The 20,210-nt window shown below is 31.1% G+C and overlaps 2 protein-coding genes across 2 annotated transcripts in view; both read left to right on the top strand.

Annotated features, from left to right (window-relative positions):
• The window catches only part of LOC136990449 (uncharacterized), a 90,221-nt gene that overhangs the window by 28,419 nt on the left and 41,592 nt on the right, over positions 1–20,210 (top strand). The gene's annotated exons all lie outside the window — the stretch shown is intronic.
• LOC136990458 (sulfite oxidase-like) lies at positions 6,916–18,763 on the top strand (the record flags this gene model as incomplete). Its single annotated transcript, XM_067288845.1, has 6 exons — positions 6,916–7,197; positions 8,804–8,985; positions 13,645–13,834; positions 14,938–15,135; positions 17,796–18,263; positions 18,369–18,763. Coding segments are annotated over 6 exons (1,479 nt in total), but the record flags the coding sequence as incomplete, so codon positions are not given.

Here is a 20,210-nt window from a genome sequence, read left to right on the forward strand (position 1 = left end):
AATCCATGCAAGTTGTGATTACCAGAGCCCCTTCGGCCGCCAATTTAAAGCGTTTTAATCTTTAAAATTGGCGTTTCCACTTCCCTCAGGGGTTGGATTTGTGGGAAACGAGTGTTCGAGTTGTTTCATTGTGTCGAATTACACAGAACGAGGCGCTTGACGTGTAAGTGCGTAAGTACGAGAATCCGAATAAAGGTTAAATGGTGCATATCTTCTTGTACAGTGATGTTGTTTCCGTGCGTGCGCGCGCGCGTGTGCGCGTATGTGATCGAAAAACATCTTCGGCATGTCTATAAACAGAAAAACAGTAAATTATGATTCGAGAATAAGATGTGTTAAAAAATGAAACGAAAGAGTCCTTACCATCGGATATTTCGGGAAATATTCGCTTGTACGATAAACGGCCGCTTCGTCCTCTTCGTGGTAAAGTTGGGGAGGGAGAAGTATCTCCCTCCTAAATGTTCCAACAAAACACAAAGACAGTGAGAAAACGAGAAGTTCATTCATTTATTATCTAAGGCAGTGTTTCCCAAAGTGTGGTACGCGTACCCCCAGGGGTATGGGAAGAGTTTAGTGGGGGTACACGCTGCACCATGCTTCGGCTGTTCCTGGTCAACAAGCAGTTTACTTTTTTTCGCTTACGAACATAGAAAAATAATAAAAAACTTCGTTACTTCTTAGCGGTTTCGCCGGGTGCTGTGATTCTGTGTATTCCTCCACCCTATGGCCGAGACAACAGTGTCACACAAAAACCTCCAGTATCTACACATTGAATTGTTACAATGTGCGCGTGTGTATTTTTAGCTTTTGTGCGATTTTTCTAACAGGAAAGGTTTGTTATGTGCTTTAGTATTAATAAAAAGCTAAAATTGCCGAATAAACCAATTTTTCTGTAGCTAGTTACTACAACTAACAATTCTTAGCGGAGACTTACTTTGACAGTGCTTTTAGAAAGACGAAAATGAGACATAAAGTCCATATCGCTATATCTAGGAACAATATTCTCCACATAGTCTTCTATTTTGGCTTTTTCGATTTTTCAATTGCAACAGCATATAGAAATGGAATATCCTCGTTATCTTTGGTTTTTGATTTAAAGTATATGCAATTTTTTTGACGAGGGGTACTCAGCATTAAAAAAATTATACAAAGGGTACACAGATGTCACAAGTTTGGGAAACACTGATCTAAGGTCAACATTATTACCTTTATCAGACAGTCTTTCTTCCCGAACAGAGTTATGAGAAGAGCGAAGGCCTGACCTAGCCTAGCCTAACCTAACCTAACCTTCCCTAACCAGAAGCTCAATCCTCATAACAACTATTTGGGAAGAAAGGTCGGTCGAATGTCACGTCCGGTGAGTAGAAGGGTTACGTCCGGGTGGTCACAATCGGGAGTCAAATCCGTCGTCGTCGTACGAGTGTCACGTTCGGGAGACAAGTCCGTGGGTCACGACCGAGTAAGAGGAGTCACGTCCGGGAAAAGGTGTCGAGTCCGGGTGAAAAGTGTCGAATCCGGTAAGAAAGTCGCATCCGGGTGAAGAAGAGGAAATCGAAGAGGATCACCACCTAGGCCAAGGAAACCGCAGCCGTCCGCGGCAACAAAACCACGGTCCCTCAACTTCGGCGGCTCTCTCCTCCGATTCCTCTCCGTTCCGACTTCGGGCAGGCAGTGGCGTCCCCTTTGCGGACGAACAGGCAGAACGCGACCAACGAGAAAATGTCAACTCGGACGGGCCGTCACTTTCTACATCCTCCACAGCAAGGTCTGTGGCCGGATGACCCCCGAAGACCCTGGCCAAGTGCACTGGACCCAGAGTGTAGCGTCGCATAATCCCGACTCCGGGAGGATGCCACGCGCACTTGGGGAAGGTCTTTTTCACCCGCTGCCTCCGCTGGAACCGCCTCCAAAACCGCACCAACCTCTTCATTCTGTAAAAAAAAAAAAAAAAAAAAAAAAAAAAAAAAAAAAAAAAAAAATTACAACTAGTCCAATGAAAACAAAAGCTTAAATTCTTCCGAGAGAAGCAAAATGCTCACCACAGCTGCCTTTTTAAATCTAATATTAAATAAATTCCTACGTCTAGGGTCAATATGGACTAAGACTTACCTGAAAAATCTTTAATCTTCTCTGTAAAAGTCCGCAAACAGCAAAAAAAAAAAAAAAAAAAAAAAAAAAAAAAAACCAACGCAATCGAAGAGCGCAACAAAAACACGTCTAACCACAACCAGAAACACAATCGAACTGCGAATCGTCATGCGTGACGTATTTTGAACAAACGTTAAAAGACGCGTCAGCAATGTTCGAATTACATAAAAATTAGAATTAAAAAAAATTAATTTATATATATTTTTTTCTTTTTTAAAACTTTGCTTCAATCATTTTCTTGTGTTCGGAATTTGATAAATAAATTATCTTCTGCATTTACGTGGTGCAGAATGTCCACGGTGCAGAGGTAAAAGACAATGTTTTTAAATTCTACGTCTCGAGGCTCGACCATCTCCGAAAATCACACGAAATTCGTTCGAATAAATATCTTTTTCGTCCATTTTCGGCCATCGCATGAAATAAATCAAATTCTTAGGATTTTGCCCAACAATATTATTTGGCTTTTGGAAAGATTCCTCGGTCACCGCCGGGGTTGCGGAGGATAAACAGACTGAACTAAGAAGAGACCATTCTTTCTCCTCGAGTTTCTGACTTTTTAAAGGATTCCCTCCCTAAATTCTTAATTTGATCGGTTAATTAATCAATTGAACATGGAACATGGAAATCAAGACCAAATATAGACAGCTTAGAGGCAGGATGTTTTGATTAACTGTACATAATTTAAAATGTTTTTCCCCGAAAGTAGTTAAAGATGTTCAGAACTCTGCAGCCATCCAGGTAAATTAACTACTCAGTCGATTACCCTTTGATGTCAATTGTAACTAATAATCAACTATGTAAGTAATTTTATAAAAAAAATTTGTTAAAATATTATATGTATTATTCTATATTATGTAGTCCTGATCTATCCCCCTTTGGAAAGTGTAAGGACTGAATAGAGGTCGTTAAGACCCGAAGTGCATCTAACAATATCAACAACTTCTTGTGTGATGCGTTACTGAAAAAAGCCAATAACTTTTAGTTCTTTAATCTTTTCTGTTGTTATTTATTTATTTTCTCGAGCAATCTGCTAGTAATAATATATAATTCTAAAAAATAAGCTGTTATTTAAAAAGAAAAAAAAATTTTCTAAATATTTTTATTACAATCTGGCAACACGAACGTTACATCGAGTAATATTTTGAAATTGATTAGCGATGACGAAACAAGGCCATTGGCGATGAGCACGACGGGACGGCAGCGCTACCGGTTTCTCGGTCTGTGAACAGCTGATTGCAGTGAGGGAAGTTTCGAAATATTTATTTCAGTGTTTAATTACGTTATGAACGTACAGAAATGAAGCTGTTAACGCTTTATAAGCACGCTGCACTTGCAAGAAAGTGTGAATACTTTTTCAGAGGGTAATTTTTGCTTTTGTCTTTACTTTGTTGTTGTTAACGCGTTGTGTAAACATGCCATCGATTATCATCTCGATACACAATTTTCCTACGTATTTTAATCAATTTCTAATGCCATTTTTAATATTATAATTAATCCATTTCGCAGAAATCATTCGAGGTGGATACAGATGCATGGAGCTATGATTAATTTTATGATACCTGATAAAACGTATTGTTCTTGGCGTAATCAAAATGATAGACGAAGTAGTAGTAACGTTCTTCTAACTACTACTGTCATAGTCAGTTTAACATCTGGTATACTATACTGGAAGTATAAACGTGGTGGTGAGTGCAGTTTACTGTATTTTGTATATTTAATAAGAAATATCTTATAAAAGGGAATAATACATATCTACCTTAACTATTCTTTATGCATAAAATCCATTCTACACAATAATTGGAATTATTTTACGTTACGCTTGTAATTAGCACGGATGTGCACCGCTTAATGATGGAGATTCCGTAAGATTATAACGAAGCCGAAAAAATTTGTGACATCTGTACTTATTCTGTATTTAGATACATAAATACTTATCATTGCGTTACGTATAGCTTATACAAGCGGTAGACTACTGGTATTCTTGACTTTTTTTCTTGTTGCGGAGCATATAAATTATGCTTACCCAGAGTTACTGTATGTAACAGAGTACATACATTTACTCTAGATTACTATTCAAATGTCATCTGTAATTAACTATACCAATGTTAGTAAAATCAAATATTTTTATGTGGACTGGTAAAATTTTTTCTTGGACTATTAATTGAAAAGCACTGGACTATAATGTATAGGTTTTTCTAAATATGCTGTATGATGTTCACTTAATGACTTATTTCTTGGACCGTATCTCCGTCGTTAAGCGGCACTTACCCGTATTGTGTTTAAAATATGTTTACTGTATTTTTTTATTTACAAATCTAAAAGTATATGTAATGTTTTACATGGGATTGATATATGCAGATTAATGTTTTTGCATATTGCAGATGGTTAGGTTAACTTACTCTTACATATGAATTCATCACCTCAAGTTAAATCTAGAGTGAGATTTAAATTTCCAGTTCAGTTAAAATTGGTATTTACCATGCATTCAATCTGGATTTAACTTGCTACTATCTGCAGCTTAATTCTTGAATTACAGATTAAAGTATGAATTGGAATTCTTCATAAAATGGCATAGATATATTCAATTTTTATGACAATTTTAGCTCTTATGTGTTGAAAATAAGTAATGATATTGGAGATGAGAAAATAAGCAATCGATTTATATAAACAGTTGCACCATTACAGAATTTCCAGTTTTAAAAAACTTTAAAAATTGCACTAACCACTTTAATTTCTAGTTTTCAGCCATATTTCACCGACCTTCCTCGGGAGAAACTTACAAAATGAAAGACAGTTGTATTCGGGTAGAATGATAACTGCAAGACGAGTAGAGTAGAATGATTTATTTCTACTCTACTCGTCTTGCAGTTATCATTCTACCCGAATACAACTGTCTTTCATTTTGTAAGTTTCTCCCAAGGAAGGTCGGTAAAATATGGCTGAAAATGTTAGAAATTAAAGTGGTTAATAAAAAGATTTTTATTCCTTTTTCCCTACTTGATTTTTATTTGCTTTAGTTATTTTTTAAGTTTTTACAACAAAATAATAATTGCTTACTATTTTGTAGTACAGTTATCCCCCATATAACACGGTAGTTAAGTTCTGAAAAAGTGCCATGTCATGCAAATCTATGCTACACAAAACAAAGAACTACTACAAAACATAAAGTATACTATTCTTTTTCGTAGTTAAGAGAAATATGTTTATTAACATAATTAATAATTAACTAACAATCACAGTCAAAAATATCGTGTTAATATTAATTTTTTAAAAAATATATAGAAAATATTGTCATCATCTGAGTGTTCCTGTAGACATTAATCTGAAGTATCATTTTGATTTTTCTGTTTTTTCATAAAATCTGATTTTCATTTGCTTGCATTTACCTACTTTTAAAAATTTAATCTTTTTATGTAGTAACTTTTAAACATAAAACAAAGAGCAGCAACAGTCTTTCAGGTACACTTAGAGCCCTATCACCAATGACTGTGATACCTGGTTTGTAGGAAAGCTAGAACAAGTAAGAAGAAAAACTACATGATCAGTTCTCATTAAAGAAAACCAGGTGGAAGGTAAAAACAACAACGAAAATTTCAATATTCTAAAATCTATAGGCAAATAAAAGACAACACGCATGCTTGCTTGAATAAAAAGTATCAAATGGGGTTTTCATCTAAAAATTAAGATGTTTTGTCCTGGAACGTTCTTGAATCATGTTAGAGCAAAACCTCGTTGTAAGAACACAGTGTTGCATGTAGGACATCCCCAATTCTTGAACCATGTAAGAGCAGAATCATGTTGTACAGGAATACCTCTATTATAATTTCCTGGTAACTGTTATATTCTATCTGTATTATAATTAAAATTAATATAAAAGCAATACCACATTGTATATCAATATTAAAATTGTACAGATTATTCATGTTTGAATGCAGATGATAATGGAATAATTTGAGGGCATTCTACCCCATCACTGAACAAAAAATATAATTAAGGAAAAGAAAGTTATGTTAATGAAAATGATTATCAGGGATGTAATTAGAAATTTCTGTGTGTGGGTCACCTGCATCACTGATAGCTTGTCTAGACATAGTATAGGTAGGGAGGTTATGTAAAAAACACATTAGCCCCAAGATCATTAGCAACATATTATGCAAATCAGTAATATGTATGACAATGATCAATAAAGACAAATAAATAAATGGCAGAACAAGAACAAATATTAAATTTTATTTTTCTTTACCTCATGGTTGATCAAATAGTCTGGTATTTGAGTCTAATGTGCCTGTTTTCTGTTTTATCCAATGGTCAATTCCTTTGTGATTTTTTTACATGTTTACTTTTAAAATTGTATGGAGGAAGCAGTAGAGGTTGGTACTGGGGACTAGCAGAGAGTGAGGGGTGAAAGGGATGTAAATTTTTTTAAAAAATTATTTGCACCTCTTCTGATCAAAAATTATGTTAATGAATGATATAAACAACTGCTAATTGATTTCCTGATTCCTGAAAATTGGTTAATGAAATGAAGACAATCACTAAATGTTTTTGAGATAAGTGAAGTATAAATAATACTGTTTTGTTGCTTTATCCAGATTTATAGTTATGAATGTATCCAACTGTACATATTTGAAAAACTTATTATTAAATATATTTAAAAATATGGTAAAAATAAACTAGTCATATTTGTGAATAAAAATATAATTTTTTTTCAATAAATACATTGTAGTAAGTTTATTTTAGGATTGTTTTACACACGTTTAAGAATGAAATTTGTTTGGAAATTTAGGCTTTGTGCAAATACTGCAAGCGATTTCACCAGATGAGAAGAAATATTTTGGCGAAGAAATTTCAAATCTTCCAAAATATTCAGCAAAGGAGATTGCCAAACACAATACCAAAGAGAAGAACATATGGGTATCGTACAAAGCAGGTGTATATGATATTACAGAATTTGTTGATCAGCATCCAGGTGGTGATAAAATATTGTTAGCATCAGGAGGACCAATAGAACCATTCTGGGAGTTGTATGGAGTACATAAACAAGATGAGGTATTTTTAATGATGAACATTAAGTTTTATTGATTAGACAAGATTTTATTTATATACTGTTTTGTAATATTTCAATTATAACAAAGTCTTCGTGATGGCCATGCATTTAAGGTGTCAGCCTACCACTCTGGAGACTCGGGAATGAATCCAGTCAGGATAAAAAACCCCAGCAATCCTTTGTGGGGTGGTCTGTCATGGTTATGTCAGGCCTCAACACTTGGTTCCACCATTATGGGCATGGCTGAACCCACAATGGGGTTTGATTTTAAAAAAAGGGCCCTCTTAGTGCCACAGTATAGAAAGTGTCAAAAATTTCTTAATGATATTTTTAAATAATTTTCTTAGATAAGTAGAACAAATATAGCATAGGTTGATAGTGTAGTCATTAGATATAATTTTTGTTTATGATAATATGTATAATCTGCATAAAAGTTTAACTTTTAGTTTAGATTTATTTTTTGATTATTCAGGATTACATAAATGTCTTTTTACACCATAATAAATTATTTTTACATCGCAATACAACTACATGATCATCAACTGCCAATCATATGTTGTTTGTTATATAGTTTAGATTAGATAATGACATTCTATTGCCTATTCTAGTCTGATATCCATTTCCAAATATATTTTTTAACTTGAATACAGTTGCTAAAAAGCAATTGAAAATTTTCATTTTTCTCCATTTTTTTTTTTGTGTTTCACGAACTGGACTTTTTGGTTGTATAATTGAGATTTATAATTAACCAGTACATAGTGCATATATTACATTCTGAAACACAAACTTCCAAATTAAAGAACTTTAATTTAGACTATTCTGGAAGATGAAAACATTGCTTGGAATGTGATTCAAATCTGCAACTCCTATTTGCTGCACAGTTGCATTCCAGGAAGTTTAACATAAAATTTCAAAAATATAAATCATATTTCTTACTTTCATAAAAAAATAAGAGCGTTTTTAAATTTTCCATAATTCAGCAAGCTATAACATAAAGTTAATAATTAAATTTCTTTTACAATTTAATATATTTCTGTTAAATTGCATATTATCATTCGAAGTATAAATCCAGTATAATCCCAAAAGTGTTTTAAGAGCGACGAGAAATTATTTATTGTGACATCATCACAATGTCAGGCTGCAATGTTTAATCATATTTTTAATTTATTTAATTTAAAATATATTCTCTTCAACTCAAATTAATAGTAACTTGCCCCTGTACATCATACTTTTCCTTTAACAATAGAGTTATGCCAGTCATCTATCTAACACCTTTCGGGGGGGGGGGAATTTTTGAATTGAAATAACATGACTTCCGGTTTTCATCAGAAGTTGACATATAGTTAATCGGGGCCCTCTTGTCATTAAGGTTTCCGTATCTGGTCTCATCTTTCATCTAACGCCATTCTCTAAAGATGGACAAACAGATGACAGTGGGAATTTATAGGTCTACAATCTTTTCAAATTGTAGCTCAATAAAATTCTCAATTAATATCTCAATTATGTTTTTCATTTTAATAGTTAGGCTGTGTATTTTTATAGATATTTTATGTTTAAAACAGTCTTATCTTAAATTAAATTTTAACCAATCTTGTTTTCTGTTTGCAGATTTTAGAATTGTTAGAAACTTTTAGAATTGGCAACCTTTCTCAAGAAGATAGGAAAGAATTATCCAATGATGTTTATGCTAATGAACCTACCCGACATCCTGCCCTAAAAGTTTGCAGTAATAAGCCATTTAATGCAGAAACTCCATTGGAATTATTAACCGAAAAATTCATTACGCCAAGGTATAGATTTTGATTTTTAAAGATTTTCATTTTGTTTTAATTTTTAAAAGTTATGTTAGAAATTAAAATGTAAATTCTTAATTTCCTCTATTTCTAAACAGTTCAGTTGCATTAAATTTACATTTACACTGTATATGATAAAAGTCTTAAGTAAAATATGTTTACATGAAGTAATGGTCATATATATTATAATTGAAAGTTTATTAAAACAAAATAGGATTTTTGGGAAATGGCATCAATTTGTTTTAAACTAGAAACTACAGTAGACCTCCCCTATAACATGAGTTCATATAAGATGAATTCATATAACACGGCCGAAAAATTGCGATTGTGTTCATATAACATGCTAAAAGAGGCTCGTCTAACATGGTAAAAGTATGAGACAGATTGTCATGGCCGACTCGTCTCGACAGGATTGGTCAAATCTGGACCAATAGCGGACATTACACAAACCGTTGAGTTTAAATGAGCAGTGGACGTACTAAAAAATATTTATTATTCGATGGCCATAAAAATTATATTTCTATTAATGATGTCTCCAAAGTTCAGCAAATTTTTCGCAGAAAGAATAACTTATCGGGAAACACGTCCGCCGTTCGACGAGCCGCTCGGCGACAAAAGCAAGCTTAAGCAATGGCGTCTTCGAACGGTGTGCACTCGGTAAGTATTTCTACAATTTTTTTGTTTATAGCATAGTTTATGTGGATTATTCCCAAAAAATTATACGTATTTTGGAAATGTTCGAGTCAAATTAGTCGAGAATCGATTAATTTTATGGAAGAAAATCTTTCAAACAGCGTACCCCCTAAACTGCACAAGTTCCAGGCTGTGAACAGGTCATGTATTTGTAAAATCTAAGTGACTCATACAACACGGAATATATCTATCGTGTCATAAGGGGGTCTACTGTATTCCTACATTTGTTGTTCTACTGAATAATTCAGTGTTTTTCAATCTTTCTAATAGTAATTGGCACCCCAATTTGGTAAATTTTTCTTATGGTATCCTTACTTTTTTATCAATATAGTTATTGCACTTTTTATACTTTTACTAATACACGTGAAAAACGTTAAGGCACTGCTCAGCACTATATTGTGACATTAAGTGTTGTTGCAGCATCTTAGTTGAAATCAGTGGATTAATGGATTGCTAACATTTTGTAATACAAAAATTGTTACTAATCTGGATTAAAAAGTATTTGAATTAGATAAACTATTGAAATTCAAATTTTTATGCTGCATCTATATATATAATCGAGATGAGTTGATAATAATAATAATCAGCGCAGAGCCCAAACGGTTAGGAGTTGAAAGTTGAAATTTGGTACACAGTTAGGGTATGTCACAAGAACGCACACTAAGAAGGGATTTTTCGAAATTCCTCCCCACGGGGGAGAGGGACAGGATTAAGGCTTAACACTTCCATCAACAATGGAAGTGTTAAGTGACGTGCAAGACGCAGATGCAGTTTTTTCGTTTTTGCGGAAAATCAAACATATTTTTAGACCCATCTAAAAATTCTCTAATTAGTCTGAAAACAGGGGTCCCAATTCTTGCATTCTGTGAAAACGGGTAAGGTTGACTTTAACGTAATAATCTTAATTTTCACTAAAATGGTTAGAAGTTGAAAGTTGAAATTTGGTACACAGGATACTAAATTTAAGTACCAAAGTGTTAAGTAACAATGGAAATGTTAAGTAACAATGGAGAACAAGAGAAAGCAATGTGCAAGATTTACGGGCTCTGAAAAAAAAGGAAAAGAGTAATATGTTAGAACACATTCGATTTTCAAATTTAAACAGATTAGTTCGGTTTTTCTCGATTTTTCTTATTTAGAACATTCGATGAAAATCGAAGGATATAATCAGAACACGTCGTGAAAATCGAACAATATTAGAACATTTAATTTTTAAATTCGACCTTTCTTTAGAAATATTTAGTTCTTTGATGAAATTACTCTTTTTATTTTGTGACTATAACGTAATGATCTTCGCAATTGTTACTTTTGCCTGAGCAACGCCTGGCCTACCTGCTAGTTATACAATATTCTACTAGCAGTGTATATAGAATTTTATAATATACACTAATATTTAATAAATTGAATACAGAAAATAAATTTTATTGAAACAAAATACATATTAAATAGTACAGTACATTTAACATACATTATATTGTTAATTTTTATAACTATACCAACAAACTGAGTGAAACTACTAAACATTGCCTATCTGAAAAATGTGCATGGTGTCTCATAAGTCTTACACCACAGGCAAAATCACTGTTTAGATGATATGTTCAATGTGACTGTTGTCCTAGGCCCACAGAGATCAAGGTGGGTGATCCAGTCATTGCATAAATTGTGTAAAATGTCTGGGATCACAGTCTGACATGCCTACTGTATATTCTTCTTGCCTTCAAATGGGTAAATGATATGATTTTTTGTTAAGAAAAAAGCTTTCAAGTCACCCACAGGAAAAAAAATCCAGTAAAAATCAAGTTTGAGATCAGGAATATGTAGAGACCATTTTCCAGGTGTTTGTTTTGTATCGGCATTTCCTAAAACTGAAAAATTCATTACATTATAGTTTGCCTAGGCAGCAATGGGCAATTTTTTTAAGTATGCATGACAAAATTACCAAATATATGATGCAAAATTTTTTTTTACAAGTCAATCAGAATTTTTGGATATATAATATATTACCGTATTTTACGGACTATAAGACGCACTTTAATTTTTAAGCATTTTTTTTTTTTTTTAAATACATATAAAATACATATAAGATGCTACGAACTATAAGATGCACCTGAATTTTGGAGGCAATTTTTCGAAGAAAAAAATGCGTCTTATAGTCCGTAAAATACAGTAGTTGGTCTAGTGGCTAGACAACACTACAGAAAGCTAGGTGTAATTGATTTCAATTTTCTTCAGTTGATTTTATCATCTTTCCTTGCAACTAGAACTGTACATTATTGGCTACAGCAATATATTAGAGCTAGCTGTTACCCGCAACTTTGCTGTGCGGGCAACAGCTTGCAACCATTTATATTCAGTATTTCAACAACCATAGTAACTGTCATATAACACCTACCACTGAGAATGATGAGATTTACTGAGAATCAAACAAACTGTTTTCAATTTGATCAATTTTCTGAAACATTTACAATAATTCTATAATCGAACTAATATGCAATAACAAATTCGAATTTAAAATGGTTTGAACATTTGGTTAAAAAATCAAAGAGATTTAAGGGACACTAAGAAGGGATTTTTAGAAATTACCCCATGGGAAAATTTCGAAAAATCCCTTCTTAGTGTGCATTCTCTTGGTGTACCCTACTAAAACACTGTTAAAAACAAAAAAATTGCATTGAAAATAATACAGTAGAAGCCGTTCTTCATGTTAAGCCTTAATGCTCTCCTTCTCCCTCAGTGAGGGAATTTAGCAAAATCCCTTCTTAGTGTGCATTCTCATGGCGTACCCTAACTGTGTACCAAATTTTACCTCTTTAGGTTCAGCAGTTTGCCCTGGGCGATGATGAATCAGTCAGTCAGGACAAGTAATTTTATATATTTAGATAAACTCATATTCTAGGTGTTTGTTACTGTTCTGCTACACATGAGAAATACTTAGCTCTTAAACACGCCAAATGAACTGCTGGATTATTTATCAGGCTATAACAAGGTGAATTCAATGATATAAAGAAATTTGCATATAGGAGGAGGTTAGGCTACCATCTAATGAAAATTTAAAAAAATTTAATTTATAATTTAAATTTAGAGTATTCTGGAAGGAAAGATTGGCCTGGGAATGAAACTCGAACCTGCAACTCCCTCTTGCATTGCCAGTTAGGGGCCGTCCATAAATGACGTCCACACTGGAAGGGGAGAGGGGGTTAAGACAAGTCAAACAAGAGGGAAGGGAGGGCTTGAGATTCAGTGGATGTCTGTTTATTTCATTATATTTTATATAATTTATATTTATTTCAAAATTTTTTGTGTGCTTTGTTTCTACTTATGGTATCTATAGTTCGTAAAGTGATAAAAGTTTTAAGGGAGATCGAGTTTTGTTGGACATCCAAAGAGGGAAGGAGGTTATGGAAACTTGGACAAGCTGGAACAAGAGGAGGAGTAAAAATTTCAAGAAAACTGAGGATGTAATTTATGGGTAGCCCTTTATATTACCAGGAGAATTATAAGGAACAACAGTTATTTAATGATTACATTAACTAAATTTGAACATATTTAAAATGAAAAGAATAAGGCTCTTTAATTTGTGGTTTGATAGTCTTTACTAGATAGTTATACAGTATAGAGTTATTTCTTTGTGTTGAAGACTATATTAATTATTTATCAGTTTAAGATTTTAATGCAAATTATAACTGACAATTTTCAATTTATGACAGTTAATAATGAGCAAAAGTAATGTTAATTTAGTTAATATTGGTTTTGTTCTTTCTGAAAAAATTAATTAAATTTATATTTATTTATTTTTTTATTTTGTGTGTGTGTGAAGAGAGAGATGCATGTAAGAGAATAGTATTTTTAATTTTGGAATTTAATGACATACTATAAATTTTCTTGTTGTTAAAAGAATTTTAATTTTAAAAATATTTTATAACTCCATTTTCATTCAGAATTTCACGTGCTTTTATTTTACAGTTCACTCTTTTATGTCCGCAATCATCTGCCTGTTCCACAAGTAAACTTAAATGATTATAGATTAGAAATATATTTAACAAATGGAACAAGAAAAACTTTTACAATTGAACATTTGAAATCAAAATTTCCAAAGCATACCATAACTGCTACAATTCAGTGTGCTGGGAATCGAAGATCAGAACTCAATAAGGTATGTTTGCGAAGGTTTTTTATTTTTATTATAAGGTAATTTTATAAAAAATAAAGCCCAGGATTTACATTGATCTCTTAACTTAAAAGTTAACTAATCAATTATTAATTAGCTAATAATAATAATAATAATAATAGCACCTAAATATCTTAAAAATAATTTCTTACAAATTTCAGTATGGATACATTTAACAATAATAAGTTTAAATCAATATTATATACAAAATAAGGTTATAAATTCTGAGTGATACAAAAATATCATTTAATGAGCATCCAAGAATTTTAATCTGAAGAGATTATTATGGAAAATAGTTTAATTTGATGAGTATTCTAATAATTTGTATTATAGAAATATTAATATATGTACTTACTTATGTATTACTATGTATATTAATATATGTAATATATTTAAAATATACCAAAAGAAATAAACCACATGTTTTTTATTATTAGTATTATAAGCAATTTACGGAAAATTTAAAAATCAGTAAACTAAATGATTTATTTTTAAATACATGGTGTGAATTGACTTTAAAAAATGTTTGCATGCTTCTTATTATATTATCTGTCTATTATATATTAAAATTAAATAATATATACAGAGAAACTTTTTAATATTAGCGAGGCCGAGCTTGAAGTTTTAAATGTGAAAATATGTACGTCGGATGTTCCGTGCCACTTTCCCGTAAGCTTAGAAGTTTGACAATGGCGTTTGGAATGTCGAGCATGATTCCACTGACTTTTCAAACACCATTGTCAAACTTCTAGGCTTACGGGAAAGCGGCGCCAAACGTCCGTCATACATGTTTTCACATTTAAAACTTCGGCCTCAACCTTGCTCTTATAATATCATTTCCAAATGAAACACATTAAACACACCAGCATTATTTTTTCATTGTAATATTGTAGATTCATTATGTATATTTGAAAATTAAGAAAGAGAATTCTTTTATTTTTCAAATATACATAATGATTTTATTATGAATTAAGTTTTGTATCTTTTTATTTGTATATTTATTGAAAGTAAATTTAAATATATTGAATCATTAAGTTGTTATCAATCTTTATCTGATGTTATATTAATGAATTGATACTTTTGATTAGGTAAAAGAAGTGAAAGGGTTAAGTTGGGAAGCTGGAGCAATTGGTACAGCAACTTGGTCTGGTGTGAAATTAGTGGACTTGTTAAATTATGTAGGAGTAGATTTCAATGATGAAAAAATCCAACATGTTCATTTTGAAGGATTGGACAAAGATCATACTTCAAATGTAAATTATGCTGTTTCAGTACCTGCCCATAAGGCAAGTTTGATTTTCATTATAATTTTTTAAAATTTATGTTAGACCGAATCGTTTAAATTATTGACAAAGAAAAGCTTAATTTTCTAACTTGTATAAAAAATGTAACATCCTAATAACAATTGATATTAATGCTTTAATCTATAAATAAATGAATAAAATAATTTATGTAATTTTTATAATACTACAGTCAATACAGAAAATGTGGGGCTTAGGGTTGTCAAAAATTGAGTTCTGGGAGTTTTAGGTAAGATCCTGCCACCAGATGTCTATTATCAGACACATCTCTAATTTAGTCTCTAGGGAAGTCAGATATGTAAGGCGCGAAGGTAAGAGTCACTCCGAAGTCCAGGAATGAGCCTCTTGGGCGAGTGAATACAAAATCAAATAAAAAAACTTAAGAATAAAAAGGAAAATTTGTTACCAAAAAAAAAACCTGAAGTTAATACTAGAATTAAGTTTTAAATTAATATTAAATACAAAGTCTGTCCTCAGAAGTTAGCCTATTTCTATATTAGTAAAATGGGGTACCTAGCTGGGATATCCAAACTTTGTCACTCACATCATACCAGGAAAAGAATTGTCTTCTCTTCAAAGATCTGTCTTTTTTCAGTTCCTTATCTCTCTTTTTCTCTGTTCTGACTCTATTTCCTCCAGATTTAACATACTCCTCTGGTGTGGCTCTCTACTGTTGTGTTTGCCCTCTTTTCTCAGTATTGATTCACTTTCTGGATGTTGTATTCACTCTCTTCCTCCCTTTTTCTCTTTCTTTTCTGTCATTTCCTTTTGTTTTTACTTTTTTTTCTGACCAATTATGATTTTATTCCAGAGGAAGTTGAGGTAATGAAAGATAAGTATGATTGGTTATTCTTTAGTCTTCCATCTCTCTTGTCTATTATGAATTGTATGTGTCCATGTGAAATGGATAAAGTAACATTTGTTACATAACACTATTGAAAAAGGAGGAAACAATGGTGATCCCCTTCATCTTTTTCTCTGAATGTTGTGAGATTATTGACAAGACTATGTCTTGTTTATAAAATCGTACTACCTGCTGTTGTCTTATCAGCTTAGAGGTATGAAGGAGTACATGTCAGGAGTTGAAATTTAGCACAGAGTATTTGGTGCCCAAATCATACGTGCATAAAAAAAAACCAGACTTGTAGGTAGTCAGGGGACCGAGAACCAAAACACAATAAAATACAAAATGGCAACACTCTCTACAAACAGGCAGTAGTGCGAGATTTGTGCATGCTTTGCTCATTGGTAAGTTGGAAATACGAATATTGTGAAATCGAATTTTGATAAACACATGCGTTGGGAAGTTCGAAAAGCGAATGTTGATAAATCAAATTTTGACAAACGAATCTTTGAAAAAAACTCATTTACCTGTCCCACGTCATTCCCCACATATTTCTGGTTGCCACATGCTAACCTTGACTGATTGACCAGAGATATCTCGTTTCATCATCAGAACTTCTTGAAACTAGATGGCATGTCATTATAATTTTATATTAAAACTAACTTCCAAAATAGAATTATTTTTTTTTACATTTATTAATATATATATATTTTGAATACAATGATACAATAGCCACCATTATTTTTTTTAAAATGGGAAATTTTCTCATTGACAAAAATTCAACCTGGGGCGTCATGCAATGGAGAGAAATTTCAACATTCGATAGGTTAATTTCAATGAAAATGCATCGTGGAAGACCTCATGGTCGTGGCTGTGGCTGGCGAAGTTTGAATGATCGCGCTCAAAACCAGCGATACCAAAGATGATTGAAGAATGAGACCCACCGTGAGCGTCAAAATGATCCCGTTTAGTAGATTCTCTCCAAGACATAGTCTTGTCCCAAGTACGGCCTTGCCGTTTTACTTGTTAATAATTAATTGATTTTTTTTTTTATTCTAATTTCTTTCTCTTAATTATTTTTAATTATTTTTGCTAAAAATTTACAAAGAGATCCCTAAAATTGGAAAAATAGGTGAAATTCCTTTACAACACTACTTGATAACATAAACAATCTCGGTGACATATTCACACATTTATTAGGTGTTGGGTGCAAAGGGCATCTTGTCTGATAGTTAACAATTGTTTGATGAACAACCAGACAGAACAAAACAAAGGGATATGAAATACATATATAGTTTGAAATACAATAAAATTTCCAACTTATTATTTAAAGTGAATACATTATTAGCTTAAAATTAAAATTATAATGATGATGATAATAATAATTCAAGAATATATATATATATATATATACAGGTATATAATAACAACCAAAATTTTGAGGAAATGGTGGGCCTCACAAAAATTATCAAACAATAAGTATAAATAATAGCTCATTACATTGAAATATATTAACATGTTATACAAACAATATATTAACATATTTTATTTGTATATGTATATAAAAGTTTTTTCACATTTTTTTATACAATTACAGCTTTGAATTTTAATCCAATAACAAAACAAAAAAATGAAAATTATCTTTTCAATAAGAAAAGATTTATTCTTATTGAAAATATAACTTTTCTTTCATTAATTTATAATTTGTCTGAAATTAACATTGATATAGTATTGATATTGAACATTTTTAATTCATATTTCAAAATGTCTGAATTAATAATACATATAAAAATTCTTTTAGGTATTAAATGCAAAAAGTGATGTTTTGCTAGCATATGAAATGAACGGACAGCCTTTACTTCCTGATCACGGATTTCCTTTAAGAGTAGTAGTGCCAGGTGTTGTTGGTGCACGCAATGTTAAATGGTTAGGGAAAATAATACTGTCAAGTGAAGAAAGTTCAAGTCATTGGCAGCAAAATGATTACAAAAGTTTTTCTCCAAGTGTGGATTGGAACAACGTTGATTTTAGCCAAGCTCCTGCTGTTCAAGAAACTCCTGTGATGTCTGTAATATGTGATCCATTGAATAACAGCACAGTAGAAATTAATGACAATGTATTGAAAGTTAAAGGCTATGCATACAGTGGAGGTGGAAGGAAAATAATTCGAGTTGATGTTTCTATTGATAAAGGAAAAACATGGCAAGTTGCTACTTTAACAAATGATAACTCATCACTGTATTATTCTTGGGCTTGGGCATTATGGGAAGTAAGTACTGTCTTCATTACTTGCTTTTTAATATCCAATGAGATTAAATATTTTTTAATTAATATTCAAGTACATTTTATTAATTTTTAATAAATTTATTAATAGATTGATTTACCAATTGAAGAAAACACAGACTCTATAGAAATTATCTGTAAAGCTGTTGATTCATCTTACAACGTACAACCCGAGACTTTCCAGTCTATTTGGAATCTTCGAGGTTTAATGGGAACTGCATGGCATAGAGTAAATGTATCTCTTAACTAGCTTTTCTGCATTATTATTAATAGACTGTATTATAAATTTGTTTAAAAATATCAATATATAAAAGAAAAAATTGTTGGTTGTTATAATATGAACTTCTATTTTTATACATATTAGCATTTATCATTTAATATTTTCAAACAAACAAAAAAAAATGTCTATATTTAAATAATAAATTTCTTATTGTAAAGGATATATGAATAGATGACATAAATATTATGAAAATAAGATATACTAATTAAAGCTTTAAATATTAATTATAAACACGCACAATTGCTGTAAATAATTGGGCTATATTTTAGAAATAATAATTACGAATTACAAATAAATTTGGCACCAAAATATAGCCCGATTATTTACGGCAATTGTGGGTGATGTTTATATTAATTATAATCCATGCTGATTTATTCTCTGGTTTTATAATAAAAATATAATTTTCAAACAAGTCTTTCTTCAGTTGAAAGTAGTAGTAATAAATATCAGATTACTCATATATTTTATAAACTAGTATAATTAATACAAGTATGTGTTGCTTAATGACAGACACATTTCAAGAAATAAAGAACATCTTTAAGTGAACATCATAGATGTACTTAGCCGAACCTATATGGCAAGTCTACTGCTCATACAGGCTATATTTAACACATTGTACCATAACAAGTATCTATGTATCTAAACATATCTAAATATAGAAAAGATACAGATGGTTACAATTTCTTTTAGCTCTCACAATCTTATGGAACCTCTGTCATTGGGTGGCACATATCTATATGTAAAAATTTCATAATAGAAATAATAATAAAAATTAAAGTTTGTTAGAATACAGTTTTTTGAAATTACATTAGTTTTGAAAAATCCATATATAGTTCTTTTAATTATAATTACTTTATAATATGTTTTATTAGAAATTTTCGTAATTTATATTTGTATTTGAAATACACATTTCAAGGTCATTTTTATATAATCACTCTTCAGTCTGATTATTTAGTATAAAAAGTATTTTCTTTAATGCTAAATACTGAGATTGAAAAGGGAATTATGTAAAAATGAACCTGAAATATTTGATATACAAATATAAATTATGAAAAATCTCTTCCTGATCTGATGTTCAATGACAACAACTAATATTTTACTCAATTTTAACTACTTTGTAATATAAGGATAAATGCATTTAGAATAATTGCTCTATGACTATTTTATATAGTCATACAGAAATATACAGTAAATTCAGTTCCAATTTGGATGGCTTTTGATAATTAATTTAGACATTGATATTTCTAATTTCTTACTCAAGTTGAAAAAAAAAATGTTTTTAATTCTATCTACAGTATATTGAATGAAAATAATGTCATAATATAGTTAATAAGATATTGAGAACAATTGAAAGAATCCAGTGTAGGATGATAAATCATCATCTTATGGATTCAATTGGAATTAGTGATTAATCTGTTGTAAGCTTTTTTATGTATAAATGTAGAAATAATTCTTTAAAAATTGTATAATTTATTATATAGCAGTTCAGTTATAATTATATATTCAATTACAAACAGCTTGATAGATTAAATTTTGCTTTTATAATTTTTATGCTACAGTGTATATAATCTTTATATATTTTTTGTTAGAATATTAAATTTTAAAGAGATATTTTGCAAAGAGTATGTAATATTTTTGTAAGTTTTCTAATTG

Source organism: Centruroides vittatus, unplaced genomic scaffold, assembly GCF_030686945.1.
Source record: "Centruroides vittatus isolate TY-2023 unplaced genomic scaffold, ASM3068694v2 contig_1314, whole genome shotgun sequence".
NCBI lineage: Eukaryota > Metazoa > Arthropoda > Arachnida > Scorpiones > Buthidae > Centruroides > Centruroides vittatus.